Here is a 17,465-nt window from a genome sequence, read left to right as displayed (position 1 = left end):
TTGAAAGCTTTCCCGACTATGTATAGTCTCAGGCTGTTTTACAGTGGAAGATAAAGCCGCTTAAACGGGCCGATTTAGTTCGATTTGAGCTCGTAAGGCTTTGAACGAAATCCAAGACAGCAAGGACGGGTCGCGGGTGAAAGTCCTCGTAACTCAATGGTTCTTAGCACTTTGTTGGAAAGGACTTTCAAGGAAATTTCGCTTTACCTGTGAGCTCGCAGTTGAAGCTGCTAGTTTCAGCGTGCTTATCCTAATGTGTGTGTGTGTGTGTGTGTGTGTGTGTGTGTGTGTGTGTGTGTGTGTGTGTGTGTGTGTGTGTGTGTGTGTGTGTGTGTGTGTGTGCGTGCGTGCGTGCGTGCGTGCGTGCGTGCGTGCGTGCGTGTGTGTGTGTGTGTGTGTGTGTGTGTGTGTGTGTGTGTGTGTGTGTGTGTGTGTGTGTGTGTGTGTGTGTGTGTGTGTGTGTGTGTGTGTGTGTGTGTGTGTGTGTGTGTGTGTGTGTGTGTGTGTGTGTGTGTGTGTGTGTGTGTGTGTGTGTGTGTGTGTGTGTGTGACGCGCTAATAATTTTGTATGGTGGTTAGCTTTTCGTATAGACACTAAGAAAGCTTTTAATACCAAACTATACTATTTTATATTGCGGAGGAATTCTGCGTTCCGGTCACTGCTGACTTTTTGTGGGATGTTCATGAGCGTTTCCAGATGAATTCTGCGATATGGATGTGATAACGGTAGTAAAGTGCTAATATGGAAGCCTGTTTGTTGCGAGGAGGAGCAAAAAAAAAAAAAGAAGGAAACAAAAATTCGTCGACATGTAGTTCACCCTGTGTTCCAGCTTTCCTGCACAATAATATTTGCGGGAAAGCCAGCGATCGGCGTGCAGAGGAACATGTTTGTATGGCTCGGTGAACAGGTCATCACCCTCGTATCTTCCGGCATGTATGAGAGCCACGCTCCGTTGTTTCAGATGCAATCACTCCTTTTGAATCCTTCCCCCCTTTTTAAAGGACAACGTAGCAGCACGCCGTCCGTGAAATATATAAGCATCTTGTTGGTCTGCAGATCACGTTATTGCAAAAGCATGCACATGCAAACGTCAGCTCTCATGGCCGTAAAAGGCCTCTCATTCCATCTCAAGCAATCTTCTCTATGGTTAGAAGTAGGAGTCGGGGTTTTCTTTTACGACATGGCTACGACAATGAGCTAAGGACAACGCCGAAAACGAAGGCACGGAACACCGGAGAAATTCATTTGTACAAGCACCACTGTGTAATGAAACTATGTACTCAGAACTGGTTTCAAAGACACTCAAACGCGTATGCGCCACTTCTGTTACGTGGGTAACGTGCGAGTTGAGTTGGGCTGACGCATAGCGTTCCCTTCAGTTTCGTCCGCGCCTGTACGTGTCCAATGCTGGTACAGCGGTACCCACCCTAGCCATGTCCTCGAACAAGCGTACAAGTAAGCGACGAGTTCCTTTCGCGCATATTAGAATGTCCAATACCGGCGGGCACTGTAGTTCCGCTACTGGCTATGCGTACAGGAAGGCGTCGGGCTCCGTTCACGGGGCCCGATTAAGGGCAATGAACTTGAAGTGCACCCCTGCCGTTCCCGGAGGCCGCGCGCGCACAAGGACCGCGGTCCGACGCAGCAGGAATTGCTTCCGCACAGAGCGCATGTCATCCCGTTCTCGGTGAGGCGCGAGGTTTTAACAAAGCCGTCCATCTCGGCGCGGCTCCTGTCACGTCGTTTTTCTCCGCCATTACGGACGTCCCGCCGCATGATTGATTCGGGCCGAGCGGACCGCTCTATCATTCCGCCGCGCGGCGGCCGCCTCCGCTTCCACCGCCGTGCGGCACCAGAAGCGGAAGGTGGCGGTGTAGCTCTCGCCGCTCGCGGCACCATCAATGCGCGCGCATGCGTGCACGTAGACGCAGCAGACCGTCGAAGCGACACAGCCCTGCGTGCTGACGTGCCGCATGTGTAACACGCACTCTATGTTGAACGACCGGAAGGCATCTGCACCTCATGCTGGAAGCTTGCGGCCTTCGAAAACAGCGACCGAGCAAAAGGCCCGTTAAACGCGTCACCATTCGTGCCATTTTCGTTAATAGTTTACCGCTTCTGCAGCGCTATTTCAAAGGCTTAACTTATAGGCTATGAATGCTCTTCCGGTAGTCAGCGCCACCTGCTGTGGGTCTGTCCAACACTGAAACCGGAGATAATGTACGGTCGCAGCGGGTCTCTATGCTGCGTCCTATGCTGCTTAGACTTAATAAAAGCCGTGGAGATTATGCAGCCTCCTTGGTAGGGATAGCATCATCCGTCTTTTCTGAACATCATTAGATTTGCGAATCTGTCGCCATTCCTATCATCATTCACTCTTATGACCTGATGCAGTGTATGCTACATAAGAAAACCATTATTACAGCCTATACCGTTACTCGTTGTATAGAAATAATAAACGGGATATGACCGTAGGAAGTCAAGAACAGACCAGCGTCCGTTCCATTGCAGCGAGTGCATCATTACGTGCACCGAGACCTGTACCGTTATCCTATCTTTAAGTTTTTAACGCTCCTGCAGCTGCCTTATTAAGAATAAAATATAATAAATTTATAAACACAGTAGAGAGCATGAACGATCCTTAACTAAAATTACGATCTAACGCGCCTCCGGAGGTATTGGAATCGTAAATAGGAAATGGCTAAGAACCAAAGATCGGGTCGGATTCCTTGGCTAACCGACTAACCTGGTGAACACCATCAATATCGGTTATGCACATTCCAAGCATTTTATTGCCAATGCCATTAAAGCGGCATGTTTTCTTTCGTTTTTTTTTTATTATTTCTTTTTTCATTACGATTACGTCCTTATGGCATAAAATTATTTTATAAATTGAAGTAGAGGACAGATTCCCGAATAAAATTTGAGTGGAACTCTGAACGTCTCTGTACGACTGGATTATGCATGCATCGACCTAGCTTTTGACGATGACTACATCAGCGGCATTCGTTATAATGTGCAAGGCTATTGTTTAGATCCATATTTCTTTTATCAATTCTCTTCAGTGACAAGTAAGCTGCGCTCTTTTAAAGGTTAGTGGTGTTTCAAATAATTTCGGGTGTGGTTTGTGCGCGCAGATCCAACAATGCACGCGCGCCCTCGTCTGCAAAAACAGTGTGCACGCACAGGGCCGACTGATCTAAAGGTGCATTTTTACTGATGAAATATACATCACTCATTCTTACTGGTGAAGCTGTCACTAGGGCGTGGTCTCACTTCTGTCACTTGTATCCCCGTCCAGGGTTTCCAATATGTAAAAACGAAATTGTTGAAACCGACATTCCCTACTCGCTGTGGGGCTGCCCAGCACTGAAACCGACACGAATCCGGCACCTGACGATAGCTGGCCTTTCAGCAAGCAATCCTGCCTCGTATATCGCTTGGACGCAGGGACCACGTCATCGCTCACTACTGGACTTCATAAAATCAACCAACCTTTTTCCATTCATTTAATCATTTGTTTTTTCTACATCTCATACGCTACTGATGCGCTGAGACAATAAATATCGTTAAGAAAAGCATTCGAGCCAACGTGCGCACAAGGCGCGTTTGAAATTCGCCTTTGGAAACGCCGCGTGTTCCGCATATACACGGTCAATACACTGAAGACGTCGCCCTCTTCAGAAAGAAACAGTGCCAAGCGGACCACTTGCCATTTCAGCGGGCCTCAACTGGGTAACGCTAAACTAATATAAATCAATTTCAACACTTTGCCGCAACTTATACCATGTTACTCTTTTTGAAGATGTGCCACATGTGCGTGGGCGACCTCGGGCTGCCTTTTGTAATTTCGTTTCGTTGTCCACTCTTCTGCCTCTCGGCAACAGTGCTGTCCGAAATCTCTTACATCACCTCTGCGACCAATGAGAAAGGAGGGGAATAAATTAAAAGGAAACGTTGCAGAATTCGACCATTGGTGTCCTTGCGAAACTCTTGTTTTCTTTCGCGTTAATGCATCATTGCCACGGAAAAGTCTTTTGTGCAATCAGATATCGGGCAAAGCCATGGTTCTAAGACAAGCAGATGTCACATCTGCATCATGAAATATGAAATGTTGTAATCGGACACGGTGGCGAGGTATAGGGAGCTTGATAACCGGTACGAAAATGGAAGCATTTAATCAAGGATATAAAGGCAACAGATTCACCTGACAAATGTTTCCCATAAGAAATGGTTGTCCTGTCGCCCTAGAATTCACTCCTCATCGCGACGACATTCACGACAGCTGGTATGTCGTTTTACCCCTTTCTTGAGCCATGTCAGCCCTGACCGCGACACGGTCTGCCTTCGTCGAGTTCTGGCCGGCAGCCAATTGACAGTTTTGTCCGGGCGTCGTGCGAGACGCGTCCATTGTTTCCGGATCGCTAACTCTTATTTATGCGGCAAAGGGCGCTTTGTAACCAACATTACTTTATGGACTCGGTGTCGTGCCCTGTCCCCGCGAAGCATAGAACAACCTTCAAGATGGTGAGCTTGATTTAAGCCCCGTTGCATAGCGCGTGCCATATCTGACGTCATTCTTTGGGCACGCACACGCCTACTGTGCAGCTGTTGTGCATTGCCCGTAAGCAGGTGCAAATGGAACGGGTGTGAGGTTAAGGAGGTGAAGCGGGAAAGGAACGAGCTCATGGTGAAGAAACTAAGCTTTGTGGGACAACAAAGGGAGGGTTTTCTTATTTTGTTTCCTTTGATACGCCGCAGGTTAACCACTTCAGAGTTCAAAGCTATGCTCCAGAATTTAGCTATACTAAAAAAAAAAAGTTTTAATATGACATACAGCAGACATACTGACTTTATATAGAACAGATTCTACAATCTGTAAACGGAAGAGCCTACCACATTTCGCAGGGGACAAATGGAGTGTGCGAGACCTCTCATTTTCTTCTGTAGTGGAGATGGAAGAGAGATGAAATACTCAAATATAACGAACGACCCTAATATTAAAAAAAGTTTGTTATAACGAAAAACGGATATAACGAATGATTTAGATATAACGAAAGTGTTTACTTCACAAGCGGAATCAACAAGGCGTTTACTTTGGACGCACTCCTGAATAATTAAATTGATCGACGACCTTTTTTTTTTTTTTTGTCTTCTATGAATACAAAAGAGAAGCAAATGTTGTGAGAAAAACATTAGAGGTCGTTCTTAATAATGAAAGTTTGGCCTGCTGCTGTTTTGAACGAAAAGAGTAAGCAAAACATTGAGGATGATAGCGATTACAGCTGCGTACAAGGATAATGCAAACAATTCAAATGATGGGAACAATGTATGTTTCTGATATATAACCGTGGTTTTATTCCCCTCGCAGGTTGATCCGGGTGGCAAGGCAGAGTCCGAGGGCTGTATACGGGTTGGTGACCTGCTGCTGTGCGTGAACGACGTCCCTTGCTCGCGAGCTGACCAGGCCAGACAGCTTGTGGACAGCGCATTCAACACGCTCACGCTTCTGGTCTGGAGAAGGTGGGTGAACTTGGTGGAATAACCCTCGCCGATCTATGCACGCTGCCTTCATTCATGAGACTCCATTATCCGAGTAGTTAGCATTATTACTGTAGATAACGTTCAGACTCATAGGTGGTACAGACAGCGAGGGCAACAAGGATGTGATGCAAAATGAGACTAGTGACATTGCGCCAGAAACCAGAAACTTGTTGTACATTAGCACCGGAACTTCTCTTCAGTTTGATGTGTGATGGCCGTGCAAAGGATTATACCTTCTTCGCTCGAACTGCTTTTTTTTTTTTCATTGATTTATGTTTCCCATGCTGCAACAACCCATAGTTACGAGTTTCCCAGTGCTCAACCAAGTGCAGCGGGCCTACCATGGACCACTCGCCACGCCAACGCAACGGAAACTGAGCGATAGCGCCCCGTGAAAACACTTTTGCTGACGGCAGGGCTGCCATTCTTTCGCACCGGCCGTGGTGCTATAGTTACATTGTTGCCTTCGGGTTTGTTGAACATATATCGCTTCCTCGGGCGACCAAGCGTCGTAACCACCATATACTTTTCTCCGCTCCCTCTTTGCACGAGACATTGTCTCAATTGTGCCACGGCACCCTCGTCTGGCTGCCCGGTATTTAGCGCCTCGGCCATCGCTCAGACCACTTGGCGAATCGCCAGCGAGTGTTCTTCAAGGAGGAGCCTCATCTACATATATGTAGGTGAGCAAGCTATATACCGTCGCTAGAACTATTAATCAACGACTAGTGAAGTTTAACCACGAGAATTTGGAAAGAAAACATCGATCTCACGTGGCGTCATTGCCAGTTAAGGAAAGTAAATACCCTTGTCACAAGAACACTCTCAATCCTCATTGAACTCGATCTAACTTAAGATTTTCAAGAAGGATTGAGGCATCCGGTGCTACCCGAGTGTTTTAAATTACCGTGGAGAAATTTCCTTTGTGTGCGTTAGGTGGCGCCAAGCGTGGTGACGAGGTTGTAAATATAAGTTAATATAAACAAGTGTAATTTTATAATATTGTTCTGCCATGCCTTTTAACACATTTCTGCGTTAATATTTGTGGTTTTGGTCCATTATTCATTCTCTTTTATTTTTAGAGCTTGGTGGTTACAAGAGTGACGCCTGTTCTCGAATGTGCTTGAAAACTCAACAGCGCTTGAGGAAGTGGCTTCGAGCCAAGCAGGCTCGGGCTCGATTGCACTTGCCGTGTGACAACCTCGATCTGGATTGAGTTCAATGCATATCAAGTTGAATGAGGATCGAAACAGTTTGTGTGGCAGGGGTGTAAGTAAGCATCACCCCAAAACTTCGATGTTCGGTATTCTCCACTCAGCTTTTCTTTTCGTTCCGCGCACAATTAATCCCCCTCACGCAACATCCGCCCTGGCATCTCCGGACTTTTAAATCATGTTCCAGATAAGGTGCAGGGCTTAATTCTGGTTCAGCACAAAGGGCGTTCTCCGACCGCTCTCTAAATAATCTGCGAAAAAAGCACACCACACTCGAGAGGGTAGACGAGATGAAGTGGAGGAGGGCGGCGCCCACTCCATTCGCGCTTCATTGAAATCATCAAGTTGACGCTCTAGTAATTGTTGTGGGTAAAGCAGCGTATATCGAACCAGGATGCGCATCCGCTTTTCAGTACCTGTCCACTTGGCAGAGCGCTTCGTGAGGGACAGCGTACAAGAAAGGGCGTCACCGTGGATGCTCTCGAAAGGTCCGTGGTGCCAAGTTTCAGCCCCGCGCAGACAGTGGACCGCATGCAGCGTACGGAGGAGTGTTACGCGAGCATCTCTTGTCTCGCGTTGCTTGACCGACTTTCCACGTGTTTCGTGCTGTGAGCCACTCCGCGTGTGTGTCTTCAGAACAACCGGCACCTTATCCAAAGGGCGCAGCTCTTTTTGATGCCGCATGCTTATGTGGAGAGGTGGTATATAATGAGTGCGCGAGGAATAGGCGGGCCGGTAACGCGTCTAATGCAAGCCTGATATTGAGCCAGAATTTGGCGGTATGATTTGTGACAACCTTATTCGGGAAAAACTCTTGTGTAGAACGGACAGACTAACGAATAAAACAACGTCATTGGAATGGAATTGTTAGTTGTTTCCTCTTCTGTTCAAGCTGATGAGTTCCTGTTCGTTGTTCGACGAACGCCCTAACTGCTCAGCGAATTCGCTCTCTGCGTCTCCTGAGGCAGCTCCACGCTACGCCATCCGCAATCAGCAGGTACCCTCCCAGCGAAGCACACTGAACCCCCGCTGAGTGAACTGCATACAAGTGTAGGCGCCCTGTTGTCCGTCCGTCCAGGAAGTGTTAAACTCTTCGCCTCTACACGCCACGTCAGAACAGACAGGCCTTCAATGTTGCCAGGAGCTTCTCGGAAGACACCGGAGCGCCGTACTCACGTGTTGTTTTCCTTTAGCTTCGGAAGACCGAGTCAGATATGGCAGCGTTGGCAGCAAAACCTTCGCCGAAGTTCTCCCGTTTTTTGTTCTCGTTTTTTTTTTTTTCGTAAATCTCATTGCTTGGGATAATTTTTTCTTTTCATCCTTTCTTCTAGAAAGAAGCTGGATTTTTTGTTGAGGCAAGTAGCTTCCTTCATTGTGTGCAAGAAGGGTGGGATGAGAAAATACGAAAATTGAAAAAAAAAAAATTGAAGAAACTGAAATCTAGGTCGAGGCCATTGTTGAGAAGCGCGAGCTAAAAAAAAAAAAAAAAAAAGCTACTGCCTTGAAGAGGGTGTTAGAAAGTGCGGCCGCGGCATTACTCTCCAGTTGGGATCATTTTGTAGCGGTAAAAACACGGACACAAGAAAAACGATGATTCCAACAGGAAATTGAAATTACCAACTAGCCCAACTTGAAGTTTTAACGAAGTTACTCTCCAGTATTTTATAATTAAACAGTTACAAACACGACACAATCTTTTGCTTTTTTTTTTTTTTTTCAGCTAATGTTTCCGAAACTTTGAAATTCACTGACAGTGACAGCACGGACGAATACACGCTCTAAGCCGTCGATACTTTCGTAGTTTTTTTCGGGACGTGGGAGTGTACCGCAAGTTTCTTTGTCCTTTAAGTGATTGCTTACTGAAGAGCCTATCAGAACTTTTAGACATGATATACAAAGCGTAAATAATTACTAAATTGGGACGCAATGAAATGCGCTCATGGGTATACTTACCGGCTGTCTCAGGTAAAGGTAACCAAGCTTTTAAAAACTGCGGAGTGTCCTACAATGAAACGAATTGGTTGTTGATTGATGCGTGGCCTATTGTGCGGTATCTTTTGAGTGTTTCAAAGTAAATTGATATTTTTTACATAATAATAATCTTTATTCAGTATAGTTAAAACAACATACACAAGCGGAAGCGCCGAAGCCACAAGTGGGCTTGTGCGGCGACAACCGGCAGCCGCGGCAACGCGCTACATCAGAACTCCAAGGTGCACGAACTAATTAACTAACTCTGTACTTGTTTGCGCTCGGAAAAAAAAAAAATCGATATCGGAGTTGCAGATCGTCTTAAGAAACAACTGACTGAAATTTATTCATCAAAGTAACGTTTACTTAATTTATATCTTAATAGCTTAAGTCATCGTGGAGGCATAATTTAGCGCTATAAGCACACTCCTCTTCAAATGTCAGCTTTTCAGCCACAAGCGATTCACCTTGAATGTCTATGCAGGGTAGCCCGCCGATTAGCCTCTCAGTAAGGCTAATCTTTCTCTATTTCTACTATCACTCCCACCTTCCTCCCTTTCCCTACGGAGCGGCTCATGTGTCCACAGAAACAAGTGTGACAGATAGTGTGCTTTTCCCTTCCTGTGAACGAATGTATTATTATTATTATTATTATTATTATTATTATTATTATTATTATTATTATTATTATTATTATTATTATTATTATTATTATTATTATTATTATTATTATTATTATTATTATTATTATTATTATTATTATTATTATTATTATTATTATTATTATTATTATTATTAAACTTCCGACTCTTAGCTGGGCACTCGAGCTGCACAACAAATACGGCTAGTCTCTTGCTCGAGTTGTACTGTTAGGTTAAACTGCACCTGTCCGCGCAATAACTGCCTTCCGGGACTATCGGGGTTTTTCAACAGGACGACGGAACAGATAGCGTCTCGTCTTCAGCCACTTCGTTTGCCACAATGTAAAGCTCAAGTCTTTTCAAGTATATAGGATTCGAAGCTCTCGCTCTCTGTTTATCAAAGATATTGATTTTCCAACATTCGCAGTTGCTGTACTGCGATGGTTGTCGTTTGTCTTGAGCAGCAGCAGAAGCAAATGAAGCAACAGCACTGGCCAGCGCAGGATTAGGAATCCGTGTTTATTCGTTTCACATGCCTTTAGAGACAGCGCTTGCTTATCCGCTGCCAATTCGGTTCATGTCGTGCACAAGTGGCATGCCATGCAGTGGATGCCATGCAGTGGATGCCATGCAGTCGATGCCATGCAGTGGAATACTTTAACAAAGTATTTAAATTTCCAGAGACAGTGGCGAAGTGGGACAGGACATCGACAACGTGTGCGGGCATGGGTACCATGGAGAGCGGAGGGGAATACACTTTCTGTCACTCCTGCGATTTCCGTTATAGTTGTGTCGAAGATAGTTCTGGTGGCAATGATGGGAACGTGGCTTAAGCGAATAAACCTGCTGTTGTGTACCGATACTCCGGAGCGCGCACCCAGATGGTCAGAATCAATCCGCAGTCCTACACCACGCGGCTATATGCCTCGTAGCCCGCAATTGTTTTGGCACGTAAAACCCATTAATCAAAAGTGCCGTGGAAGCATGAGGCCGAACATGAGGAACCGCAAAGAATGACACACAAGGGAGGAAGGAAAGATGCCCGCCGCGCTCTCAATCCGACCGCACTGCGGGAGCTCTCTGCGCACGTGCTCTGCAGCAGTGGTGGTGGGGCAGACGGGCGGGCGAGCAGGCGCACTGCATGTGCTGCGGTCGGCGGCGCACTTTGGAGCACCGTTGGTTCCCCAACACACACAAGACCTGGCTGCAGCGCGGGTCGTTAAACCCCTCGGCGCTGCCGGCCGTTCCGGTGGCGCGGCAAGTGTCGTCGTGCGCCCAGCCTGCTGCTGCTTCGGCAGCGGCGGCCCTTTTTTCGCTGTTCGGCCGAAGGTCATGGCCCCTTCCGCAGCTGCGGCTGCCGCTCGCTGTCGCTTCTTCGGATCAGCTCCCTTTTCGCGCCCTTTCTCGGGCGCCGTTGCTCCCTTGCCAACGTCCGTTTCGCTCCGTTCGTGCCGGTTTCGTGGTTTTTGCCGTCTTATACTTATTTGTGGCGCTCCCTATCGCCTCCTGAAGGCGAACAGATCGGAATAACACGCAAACGTATATGGAGAGAAAAAGTATATGGAGAAAACAGCGGTAGTTTCGCCCGGCCGAGCTAGCCGCCGAGGAACCGGAAAATACGCGATCGCGGGTCTGTATGCATGATTCCGTGTCGAGTTTTTGTGGGAAGGATCGTCGCAACCTTGCGCACTCGACTGTCCAGTTCGCCGCGTTCGCCTCCTCCTGGAAGGATAGTCTTCTGGTGGCAGCTTCTGGACAGGAAAGAGAAAGTGGCATGGCGAAGAAAATAGAGAGCCACGATAGAGAAGTTTAAGGATTTTTTCCATTGATATGTAGAAAATAGGGAACGAGTACGTGATGTGAATTGATAGACGAGCGCTGAAATGGCTCGTCTCATTTCATTACAATGAAATGGCTCGAGACATCTGTCTCAGTGGTGCTGCTGTACGTACGATCGCTATCAGCGTAACGGCAGTGCGATCGCAAACGATGTATCGCATTGTGAATGATGCAGTTCTAACTGATTCACAATCCTTCCGCGAATGAATGTACTACTTATAGTAAGTATTAACAGTTGTGTGCAAAAGTGGGGAAAGGGGGGGGGGGGGGGCTATACCATGGACGTTAGCAGAACATTATATAAGCTTCTTATGACGAGGCAGGCGACTTTCTGAGATATTTAAAGGTAGACCCCCCAGGTACACGTATATGCCTGTTCTCACAAGTACTTGCACGAGCGGCTTGAAATATATCCATAAAAAAAAAAAAAAAAAAAAGCAACCGCAGCAGCTCACATAATCTCTGCACATTTGCGCACAACTTTACATGCAACAAGGATAGAACCAGTTGTACAACCCTAGAAAAACGCGGAAGCCAAGCGCTGAAGAATATATGGGGTTATATTGTAACAACGTGCTACTCTTTACACTAGAAGTTCTTGCCTGCGAGGTCACTTGTAACGTTGAAAAATCGGACTTCTGTACCAATGAAATGATCAAAAAACGGGATCAATCGCTAGTGAAGAAACATTTGTCCCTTAATCTTCCAGGTGCGTGCCTTTAATCGGCATGTTACGTTTCGTCTCCCTGACGTAATCGTATTATACGTTTGCCAGCCGCGCTCGAATGCCAGTTCTTTTGACAGGTCTACTACAAACGGTTTGGCCATTGGTCAGGAGACTCATTTCCCTCGTGTTTCATATTTTGGAGATCCAAGCACCTGGAAAGGCTACTCCGGAATCAGCTGAAAGACCGCTGAGGATGCCTATAGAAAAAAAAAAAAAAAAGTCGGTGATCGCTGTGCATGCCTTATTTGTTCATTTATTTGCCTTATTAGTAAGTTGTATCACAGCGTCAACAGGCGGTACAGTGTACCGCTGCTTCTTCTGCGATAGTGGTTCGGCAATTATCTGCATCTCGATCGTGGCTCGTTGCTAGACATGTGAATATTGGGAAATTTCGAATAGCGAGTAGAATTCACACTCCTATTGGGCTGTTGAACGAATCAAATATAGTTTCTGTTTGCTGTTCGAATAACTGATATGAAGTTCGAATAACTGATACGAATATAGTAAACTCAAAATACGAAAAGAATATTTGCGGGAACGAACTCTTTACCTCAGCGGACACAGCATGCTGCAAGGTTCTTCTAATTATCTAGCTAATTAACTAATGCTACCTAATCAACTTTTTAACTATCACACTTGGGTGGTTATATAGTTCCGATAGTGAGTTCGAAGCCGTGGACTATGCAATGCCGTATCAGTTTCTGAAACCAAGCAAAACTGATTTCCTAAAGCCCTGCAGCGCCAGGGAATCCAGCGCTTTTATTCGTATGAAACCGAAGTTGGCCGCAAAAGATGCGCGAAAAGCTCGGTGTAGAAGCGATGCCTGATGATGACGTGGCAGCAGGGACAACGGCTCTCAGTTTGAACTGCAAGCGGTATTGCTCCGCGTCACGTACACTCCTTTGTCCCGCAGCTTGGTGCATGGGAAAGGCCAGTCATTGCGAACTGGGTAGAACTTTGTTATTAAGGCGAAAGCCTCACGTCCGCGGAGGGTGTCGCACCGTCAATGTCGAGAAACGTATTGACTGATGAGTAAAATAATGGTTTTATGAGGTGGAGGGTGAAAAAAAAAAAAAATGTGTCTATGCGCAAAATTTTGTTGATGTGGAGGAATTTGTTAATTAAAGCCAAAAAGTCAATTAGACGTCAAGAAGCCAAAAATTCATATAGTGTTCAGACGTCAAAACAGCCACGGACGTCAAAATTGTGCTAGAAACGCGGGAAAAAGAGAAAATGAAGCAAAAAAAAAAAAGGGGGGGGGGGTGCAGAAAAGGATAGAATAGAAGCAATTGGTGTTTGAAAAACGGAAAATGACCGCAAAGAGTCGCAGCAGCCGTACCACGCATAAGACAGATCGAAGTCCTCCCAACCAATTTTCTTTGACAGCGATGGAGCGAAATAAAGTGCATGGCTCGTCACAGTAGGACAGGCAGTTCGAATTTGTCGCCGTTGCCAATGCATCAACAGACATCGCTTCTGTACCAAGCTTCCCCGCAAGTCTATTGTGCTGAGTTTCGGTTTCGTACGAAAAAAAAAAAAAAAAAAAACTTCGGATTTTTTTGTGCTGCAGGGTTATAGAAAATGAGTTATTCTTGGTTGCAAAAACTGATATGGCATCGCCTTGTTCGCGGCTTCGAATTCCCCATTGAAATTAAACACACAACTGCAATATAGAAAAGTGAATTAACATGTATTAATTAGTTAGCTGTATAATTAGGGCCGTTTTGAAGCTTACTGTGTTCTCTGTGGCCAAGAGTTTGTTCCTGCAAATGTTCTTTTTGTATATTGAACCTGATATATTCAGCAAGTTTTGAAAGTTCGCTGAAATACCCGGTATATAGCTGTAGTTTGTGTTGACTTGTTTTGATGGGCCTACGCAACTTGCATAATTATAATGTCATTAATTGCGAGAGGGATGTATGTATACGAAACGACCAAATGATAGAAAACATAAGCGAGCTCGTCAGACTATCTTAAGAACACAAAAGCGAATCCGGAAATGCTCCCAGAATATAGCCCTTTATTAAATAGAGTGAATATTTAAAATACCTCACGTGCTGAAACGCTTAGTGTCCAACTTGAGCCCATGAGAGCAGCAATCGAGACAGACCGACGAGAGGCCGTTACAACGCACCAGAACGTTCGATAGTTCAGGGTTCTGCTCCACTTTCGCGAGCAGTAGCCTCTGTCTCAATGCAGCCCTGTTGTAAGGTGAAGCACGAACGCACTGCACATGCCCGCTCGTTGTCGCAGTTCTATGATTCTCGCTGGCTCCTGCCAGCTAGCGGCAGCGGCCGTCTCGTCTCAAAGAATGCGCCGCAAAAAGGTCGTAAAGCGATACACGAGATCAGCTACTAATTAGACACAACGTTTCACGGCGCACCCGCAGCGACGCGCTCTCCTCACCGCCTTCGCACGCAGCGGTCGAGAAGGCTGCCCAGCGTCCCAGGAAGCGGCTGTGCGCGTGCAAGACGCGACGCAAAGCGAGAGGCGAGCTTGTTTGTTTGCCAATTATTTGTCGAGCGAGACAGGTTCCCGCGACCCTCCGCTTCATAGCCCACTCCTCCTCCGGCTGCGTACTCGAGAAATCGGTCCCCGTATCGCCCGGCGGCGCCCGTTAGTGCTCGGCGGGCGCGTTATCCGAGCGGAGTGCCTCCCGCCGCGTGGTGGGCGCTGCTGCCATAGCGCGAGGTTAGAAGGGCTGGGTGACGCCGATGAATGACGTCGCGTGGATGGCCCCGTCAGACACGTCGCTAGAGGTTGTGCCCGCCCCGTTCCACCTCATCAGTTGCGTGCAACTCCGGCGCGAGGGCTGATCGACTGACGTCCGACAAGGAGTAGTGCACTCCCTATTCCCATGAAAAGACAGCGTTAACTTTGCGTGTTTTAGGGTCAATCGTATAGTCAGTTGGAATGTTTCAGTAAACCTGCCATAACGAAAACACCGAATGAGATCAGAAGTTCAGATTAAGGGTGCTCCTAAATACCTGTGATGCTGACGCTACCAATGCGTCAGTTCGAGTTACTCGGAAGATCAGATTAAGCGAGTTTAAATTAAAGAGCTGCTACTGTGCTTCGGTTTCTGGTAGTCCTAATAACTTACGAGGCGTCTTCGTGAGAGGACTGGAAGAAACACAACATTCAGGCATTAGGTGGGTGCTTGTGCCGGAGGATGGTTTTCAACGTGTCTTGTGCTGAACTGGGCGCGTCTGCGTGGCTTCACACGTGCACTGCACGCATTTTATGAAGTCGGTGCCGTGGGCGAGGCGCGCCGGGGCCGGGGCCATTAGCGGGGGGGCATCTGACTGGCTCGTGTTTTTCGGCAGCGTCAAGGGTGAAACGGGTTTGGCCGCGATATTTCGGCCGCCAGCGCGTCCTGCTGGCCAGCGCCTCCGCCACCGCGGGAGATCGGCTTGGCCGCCGAGACCAGCAAGGGCGGATGCGTCCACCCGGCAGCCAGCGGTCGGCAGTGGCGGCGAATTGCGTTTCACGCGGAAGAGCGGCGCCGAAACGCTGCTGTTGCCTCGGCGCGATCGTTGGCGCTGAATGATTCTACATTCACGTGTGCGACGAAGCAAAGCAGTGCGCCTGGAAAGTCGTCTCGCTCAAAAAAAAAAAAAGCACTTGGCCAACTGAAAACACACATAAAAATATGAGGTTTAGCGTCCAGAAGCAACACACTGGCCATGGAGACGCTGTAGTGATGGGGCATCCGGACTAATTTATTTCGACCACACGCAGGCGTCTTGTTCTGGCATCGCACAGAGGAAAAGGTCCTATTACGTTTCGCCTCCTTTGTCGCTGAGATTAAACCCGGATCTTCTAGCCCAGTACACGAGCACGCCAACCACTGGGCCACCGCTGCGGGGTTTTTGTAATTAAGTTTAGGGTACACGATTCAAACGCGAAAAAAGGGGGGCTACGTCAGTAGCAGCCATGGATAGTTCGTTGTTCACCCGCCATAGCACAGCCCTGTTGCTTTAGTACTGATCGGCAGCTGATTACGATATCACAGGTTTTAATTTAGGCCCAGGAGGCTTCATTTCTAGGAAGGCGAATCCTCGAATAATTCATAACATGATAAACACAGATACGTCAAGGTATATCTCAAAATCAGAAACCAAAAGGACCGTGACATAAACATAATCACTAGAAGAATATCGTTTCAGCGCATCTTGTTTTAAATATTCATATTTTTTCTTAGTAATTAGAGAATATTGGAACAACTTACCAACGAGCGTTACTATTTCAACCTTTGCAGCTTTTTTGCAATTATAGAAAACAAAAATACTTGGCCAATAATGCACGCGTATCTGGTTTAGGACAAAGGGGAATTACAGGTAAACACTGATCAAGAGTAGTTGAATTTGTCGGAAATGACTTGTAAAGGAGATAAATGCCATTTACGGAATCAAACGCGTACACGTATGTTGCCTCCTCATGGCTGCTCAGAATAGAAATGAGCAAGAGATTGAACAGTAATGCAGAGAGAACTGCTCTTCGGGGAACATAATTAGACTAACGGAACTTGAAATATGCACGGCTTTTAAAAAGACTAAAATTCTGTGGCAGCTGAGAGAGCTGATACACATGCCACAACAATTTGGGGAACCCATCATCCGTAATCTCTGTAGCAGGGGTACATGCTCTGCCATATGCTTTATTGTTATCAAGGGTAGAACGAGAAAGATGACTACTCAGCATGAAATAGCACTGAACAAAGGTTGAAGGGGTGCTCAGTTTGCAAGTCGAGCTAACGTTTCGACAAGTGGGCTTATCTTAGTGTGGGCAGCGCGATCATCACTGGCGATGACCACCCGCCAGTGATAATCGCGCTGCTCAGACGAAGACAAGTCCGCTTGTCGAAACGTTGGCTGGACTTGGGAACTCCTCTAACCAGTGCTCTTTCATTGTTTCTATCAAGAGTTACAAGTGCCACGTATTGATTTCATCGGCGCGCTAATCGGATGCGGCTCTCTGGATCGGTATATATTGTAATTCTATACAGCATACCCTGGCTTTAAACTAGTACAGTAGATGTTCACCAAACTTCTTTTCTCTTTTCTTTTTATTCAGGAATGAGAACCGTTGGCTCGATCATACACTCCTTTCTACTAATTTTGCTGTTCTAGGTAAATTTGCCTCATGTTGTCTAAAGCAAACTCATCGCTTCGCTTCTCAAGCAGAGGGGCAACGTTTGAAAGAAGCAAATCATTTGAAATATGTTAAATTCTAATAGGGCAATCAGCAAACGCCAATAAATAGTCGATTTTTTATCAAAAAGAATTTTATAACAAATTCAAAACCAGGAGCCGCAAGAGATATCAGGTGTACAATTTGAGAGAGCTCAGAAAGTGAAATGATTGTAGAATCGTCGCTGAGGCTAAAGAACTGGTGAATGCAATGACAGGTAAATGCAGATCAACTTTTATTTCTTCTGTCCAAAATCTGGTCTGCTAATTAGCTTTTATACATCGCCCGGTTATTGGAAGATCGAGTGTGGATATGCGCCGCTAGACATTTGGAGA

The 17,465-nt window shown here is 46.6% G+C and overlaps 1 protein-coding gene across 1 annotated transcript in view; it reads left to right on the top strand.

The window, feature by feature from the left end:
* The window catches only part of Shrm (shroom), a 483,537-nt gene that overhangs the window by 76,323 nt on the left and 389,749 nt on the right, over window positions 1–17,465 (top strand). Inside the window, exon 2 of the mRNA XM_084602015.1 lies at window positions 5,373–5,524. Within this exon, the coding sequence (XP_084458141.1) occupies window positions 5,373–5,524 (152 nt within the window). The remainder of the gene's footprint in view (window positions 1–5,372; window positions 5,525–17,465) is intronic.

This window comes from Amblyomma maculatum, chromosome 4 (assembly GCF_055883805.1).
Source record: "Amblyomma maculatum isolate TAMU_Amacu chromosome 4, ASM5588380v1, whole genome shotgun sequence".
Taxonomy (NCBI): Eukaryota; Metazoa; Arthropoda; class Arachnida; order Ixodida; family Ixodidae; genus Amblyomma; species Amblyomma maculatum.
This window is presented reverse-complemented; position numbering and strand designations above follow the sequence as displayed.